Source organism: Jaculus jaculus, chromosome 14, assembly GCF_020740685.1.
Source record: "Jaculus jaculus isolate mJacJac1 chromosome 14, mJacJac1.mat.Y.cur, whole genome shotgun sequence".
Taxonomy (NCBI): domain Eukaryota; kingdom Metazoa; phylum Chordata; class Mammalia; order Rodentia; family Dipodidae; genus Jaculus; species Jaculus jaculus.
The window spans coordinates 21,567,977-21,573,976 of NC_059115.1; the positions used below are offsets into that span (position 1 = coordinate 21,567,977).

The following is a 6,000-nucleotide window of genomic DNA, read 5'->3' on the forward strand; positions in this document are numbered from 1 at the left end:
ACGTGGGTTCTGGGAAATTGAGCCTCGAACTAGGGTCCTTAGGCTTCACAGGCAAGCGCTTAACTACTAGGCTATCTCTCCAGTCCAAGCCCTCCGTAGTTTTTTTTTTTTTTTTTTTTTTTGAGAGTGACAGAGTGAGAGGGAGAGAGAATAGGCGTGCCAGGGCTTCCAGCCACTGCAAATGAACTCCAGATGCGTGTGCCCCCTTGTGCATCTGGCTAACATGGGTTCTGGGGAATCGAGCCTCAAACCGGGGTCCTTAGGCTTCATAGGCAAGCGCTTAACCACTAAGGCATCTCTCTAGCCCCCTCCCTAGTTTTTTATCTCACACTTCTGTCCTGGAAAGGCTTAAGGCAGCCTTGTCTGATCACATAGTTGGGGCTCAAGTTGTAGGTGGCAAATTTGGCTGCAATGATTTGGGCAAAAGTGGCTCTGTACTGTGGAGGAAGATGGCCAAGGCGGCCATGGGCCTGGGATATATAAGAACCCTGCAGCCAGACCAGGTGATACAGGCCTGTCACCCCACTTAACCCAGAGGCTGAGGCAAGAAGATTGAAAGCTCCAAGGACAGCCTGGGCAACTTAGTGAGATGGTCTCAGAATGAGTGAAACGTGCCTTTAATCCCAGCACTTGGAGGCAGAATTAGGAGGATCACTGTAAATTCAAGGCCAGCCTGAGGCTACATAGTGAACTCCAGGGCAGCCTGGACTAGAGCAAGACCCTTCCTCAAAAAAGAAAGCAAGCTTGATGAGGGTGTCACTTAGTGGTAAGGTACTTAGCTAGAAGCTTCAGTGAGGCCTTGGGGTGTGGCTCAGGAGTAGCATGCTTTTTTTCTTTTTTTTTCCTCTGATGCTGGTCATGTATAGCTTGTGGCTATGCTTACTGGGTGTTTCAGTTGATTTGTTTCAGGCATGTTCCTAGAACTCTCTTGGCTTCCAGGCTTTGGTGTCACTGTCCTCTGCATGGCTGGTTTCCCCAGGCCATGTGCACTTCAGGAACTAGAAAGCTGTAATGACATTTTCCCTGTTCTCTATAATACATGGGCATCGGTCCCTCCCTCAGAATCCCCAAGGAAGAGCAGTAACAGGAGGGATTTGTGCTGAGCTGACAAGCAGGTGGCCATCCAGTAGCTTGAAGCAGGCAGCAGTTCCACAGCTGACACCCAGGATATGTCCCTAAGACTTCTTGTTGAGGCTCCAGTCCCATTTGGTCAGTGGCCCCAAATTTCACATCCTGTTTCTACTGGACCCCAGCAAGCACTTCCTGGGTACACTCCCCACCCCCACCAGTCCTGCTGGTTCAGATCCTTGTGACTGTTACCCCATGTTCTTGCACTGTCACTTCCCCAGTAGAAGGTTCTTTGGAGCAGATGTCACCTAGGGGGAGTCCTAGATATGGGTCCCTACTCCCCTCCCCCCCTCCAGGCAGGTTCTCTCTCTCTAGCCCAGGCTGGCCTTATGTGGATCCTCCTACCTCAGCCTCAGGATGCTGGCTTTGTATCTTAATAGCCTCAGTTTTCCCATATAAAGGAAACAGCAATCCCCTTTCCCTTCTGTTTTGTTGAAAGCACAGGGCTGTTTCAGGGACACAAGCTTCATGATCATGCCCTTGGTCCACTCCCCAGCACTACTGTAAAAGAACTGACCAAGCCGTGCATGGTGGCTCACACCCTTAATCCCAGCACTTGGGAGGCAGAGGTAAGAGAGGACCCACACAAAGCAGATGCAAAGGTGGCACATTCATCTGGAGTTTGCAGTGACTAGAGGTCCTGGGCGCTCAGCCCATTCTCTCTCGAGTAAATATGAACAAGCCAGGTACATTCCCATCTAAGGCATTACAGTGACCACATCAGATTCCCTGGAACCTACACCTGCCTCCCAGGAGGGCAGTTAGCAAAGAGCTCAGTGCAAGGCATCGCAGTTTGGCTCCTCTCTGAAACAGCTTAAGCAAACAGAAGCAAGCTCATCTCTCTCCATTGCCTCACCTCACCCAACAAGCACAGAGGCAAACATCTAAGTTGCTGCACAAAACTTTTATTTCATTTGGTCCAAGACTTGACAGGGGATCTGGGCGTTACAAAGCTGCCTAGTGGCTGGAGAGGCTGGGATGGAGGAGGTCCTGAGGGAGGTTAAGGCAGAGCAAGAATCCCTGGAAGGCTGTGCAGTATCTAGTCGTGCTTCAGGGTGAGCCGCTCGAAGAGATACTCGCCCAGATTTGGCTGAGGGCTCGCCAGCCTGCGCAGATTGGTCAGGTGATCGCCCATCTTCTTGATGAGCTTCACCTCCTCATCCAAGAAGTGGTTCTCCAGGAAGTCACAGAGCTGAGGAGGGAGAAGATCTCAGAAACCATAAAGGATAATTTGCCCAGTCCAGAGACTGTAGTGCTAGGTGCGACGGTGCACACCTGTAATCCCAGCACTAGGGTGGTTGAGGCAAGAGGATGGCTGAGAGTTCAAGGCCAGTCTTACAAACATAGGAAGACCTTGCCTCACAAAAAGGGCGGGCTAGCCAAAGATGAACAGGGTACTTACATGGGGGTCTGTGCGGGTAGAACCCAGCGCATGAAGATCCAAAAGAGCCTGATTCAGGTTCTTCTCCAGTGCCAAGGCGGCTTCCATGGCCTCCTGAGTTTTTCCCCACTCATCTTGAGAAGGCTTCTAATAAAGACAAAAACAGCTCAGAACAGATATCACCCACCCAGCTAAGGGTAAAACTAAATTTCCCAACAGCCATCCTGGTCTCCTATATGTTCCCAGTATAGCGATTTCCTCCATATTCTACCATTAGGAAAGAACACCCCAGTGCTCGGGAGGCAGAAGTAGAAGGAGCGCCTTGAGTTCCAGACCACCCTACCTCGAAAATCAAAAAAGAACACCCCCAGAAAAAGACACAAACATATCACGTGATTCCTGATAATAGGGCCGAGCCTAGGGCACTGCCCGCGCATGGCCTGCTGGGAATTGTAGTCCGCTGCCCGCAGCACTTACCTGCACATCCTGGAAGAGCGCCCGGCCGCCGCGCTGGTTTTGCATCTTGAGCAGACGCTCCGCGCCCTCGCGCTTCTCCTCGGCCAACTCTCGGAAGAAGTGGCCCACGCCGGGCAGAGCCACATCGTCCCGGTCGAAATAGTAGCCCTGCGGGAAGGAAAATGGAGGGACAAGGGTTGGACGGGACGGACTCCACCCACTGGTCACTCGATGGAACAAAGGAGACGGCGCGTGCGTAGAAGGGTCCGGGGTGCGCATTAGTGGGTACCCCGCTATACGCTCACCAGAGAGAGGTAGGTGTAGGAGGCCCGCAGGTGCAAGTTGACCAGGCGGTTGACGGCAGCCTCCACCTCAGTGGAATAATTCTGACGAATCTGGGAGGTCATGGCTGGTCCGGCAGTAAGAAGTTAGAAGGTTCTGGATGGTCCTGGAAGGCGCAGGCGGCGAGGAAATGGTCCCGGGGGTGGTGACTGGAGAGACTGGAAGGCAGTTGGAAATTTTTTGAGGGGGGAAAAAAAAGGAAAAGGAGGAAGTCCCCGGGTCTGTTCCGTCCAAACACTGTTGAAGCAAGACACAGACACAGGGTCCTCGGGCGCGCCGTTGAGAGCAGGGCCGGGCGGCTGCTTTTATAGAGAGCCGCGGCCCCAGGGCGGAGCGGGCGGGGCGAGCGGGCGGCCAATCGCAGGCGGCGGAGGCGAGGCCTGCAACTCCGCCCGGCCAATGCGGAGCAGAAAGCAAAGTCAGCCTCAGCCCTCCCCAAAGCAGGAAGTCACGCGCCTGGAGCGCGAGGCCGTTGTGAAACGGGGGTGGGGGTTGGGCTTCGATCCGGGTGGGATTTTGGAGTCTGGGTTTTAGGTGGGGGGTGGTGGGGGGGGGTGAAAGACTTATGGGGACACGAGGAATCTTGGGAAGTGATAAGATCCTTGGCGTGTCTCAAGAAAGTCGAATATTGTCAAGCCGGGCGTGGTGGCGCACGCCCAGCACTAGGGAGGCACTACGAGTTCGAGGTCACCCTGAGACTACCCAGTGAATTCCAGGTCAGCCTCAACTAGACTGAAACCCCACCTCGAAAAAACAAAACAACAATAACAAAAAAATCCAATATCGTCGCTGGGCATGGTGGTGCACTCCTTTTAATCTCAGCATTAGGGGGGCAGACGTAAGAGGATCATTATGAGTTCGAGGCCACTCTGAGACTATATAGTGAATTCCAGGTCAGCCTGGGTTAGAGTGAGACCCTACCTGGAAAAACAACAAAAGTTCAGTATTTGTGAGATTATGTAATGTGGGGGCATCCTGGATAGGGGGATACATGAGTTACTGACAGCGTCCCTTGTGTCTAAGGAATGCTCCATATGATTAGGTATGTCCTACTTCACCAGGAAGTTTGGCATTGGGAGGGGAGGGATCTTAGAGAAATGAAAGGGGAGGCCCAGAGGTCTGGGATTTAGGGGTTTCATGATAGTAACTCCATATTTTTCTAAAATCATCTAGGAAAGGTCTTGGAACCTTTGAACTAAGGGTGCAGGATGGAAAAGGCTGGAAGCCTTGAGGTATTCATGAACAAGTGTGCAAGCCTATAGGTCTGGACATCTGGAGAAGTAAGGCACACGTGGCATTCTAAGCAGCCCTTTAGAACTCTTGACCTGCTGTTGGAACTCGTGGAGCCATTTCAGGTCCCCCTTTTTTTTTTCTGGGAACAGATATCTGGAGAAAGGAAGTGACATTTTTGCATGCATCTAAGGCTGCCTTTGTGGATCTGGTCCCAGGGGTTCCCTGCCCTTCCTTCTAGGTACCTAGAGAAACTACCTGCCCTTTTAGGGTATCCAGAGAAATCTTGAGTTCTGGAGGAACAAGGTCTGGGGACCTAACGATAGAATGTCTATCTTCAGCCAAAACAAGCATGTGGAGTTCTGGTGGGCATTTAAGAGATGTGATTAGTTTACACCAGAATCTTTAACAAAAAAGGCAGTACCTGTCTCTACTGAGATCTAATGGAGGCAGTTGGCATGGAAGAGACAGCAATCAGAACACAGCTTTGAGGTAGCCAGGCAGGGAGCAGCAGGGAGTCTCTATTGTGGGGCCAGGCAGGGGACCTAGGGTACTGTCCAAGACTGCCGAGTCATGCTGAGCTCAGCTTAGATGGCGGGGTGGGGCCACCTCAGGGCTGACCCATCCAAGCAAGTATGATGGGGCCCTTGTAATCTGCTTTTCTCCCAGACAGCGTTCCACTAAGGTCGGAAGGTCTGTGTCTGAAGGGGGTTGCCAGCCACCTCCTATCTTTCCCCTGATCTGGTCTCTGCAGACAGCTGAGTACAGAGGGCAATGCCTAGTTGATTGTGGTGCCAGAGTTGGTCATTAACCATAGGCCACTGAAGGCTGACCTTTGGCTTCCACCCTTGGGCAGGCCCAGACAAGGATGGGGACAGAGAGTTGGAAGGGAAACCACAGAGGAAGCGTTCACCTCCCCTTTCCTTCTAATCATGTGGGACGCCCCAGTTCCTGGGTGCTTGGAAGTGTTATAGGCCTGTCCTTCCTCCAGCTGCCTGCCTGTGGTCAGATCTACACAGCCTGGCTTCAGGTTCCAGAACCCTCCCTAGGATAAAGGAATTTCAGCAGTCCCAGTTCTGTGCCCTCTGTAACCTCATGGACTATCAACCTCCAGGTTTCCAATTCCTGGAATTTTACAGGCCCACCTCATGGACTATCAACCTCCAGGTTTCCAATTCCTAGAATTTTACAGGCCCAGGTGTATCAGGCTAAGACCAGTACTGTGGCTGTGGTCCCACATTCTCCCTCCCCATCTGGGTGTGGTATAAGGCCTGGTAGTCCCAGGTGTGAGCTGGGGCTCAATCATCCCTAATCCCACCCCAGACAATTACTTGGAAGTGAAGGGTTCCATATGCCTGCCTGGACACCTTCTAGGCAGGTCACTGGACTAGACACAATCCAAAGTGTGGACCCCAGGAGGTTTATTGTCACCCCCCAGTTCCCACCCCACCCAATAATTATAC

At 52.4% G+C, this 6,000-nt stretch overlaps 1 protein-coding gene across 1 annotated transcript; it reads right to left on the minus strand.

The window, feature by feature from the left end:
* Nucleotides 1-2,013: 2,013 nt before the first annotated feature.
* Nucleotides 2,014-3,605, minus strand: Ftl (ferritin light chain). The gene is made up of 4 exons (XM_004650183.3): nucleotides 3,271-3,605; nucleotides 2,987-3,133; nucleotides 2,531-2,656; nucleotides 2,014-2,320 (listed from the first exon to the last, which is right to left on the minus strand). Exons 1-4 carry the CDS (start codon nucleotides 3,370-3,372, stop codon nucleotides 2,168-2,170), a joined length of 528 nt encoding a protein of 175 aa, XP_004650240.1. The 5' UTR covers nucleotides 3,373-3,605; the 3' UTR covers nucleotides 2,014-2,167.
* Nucleotides 3,606-6,000: the final 2,395 nt, after the last annotated feature.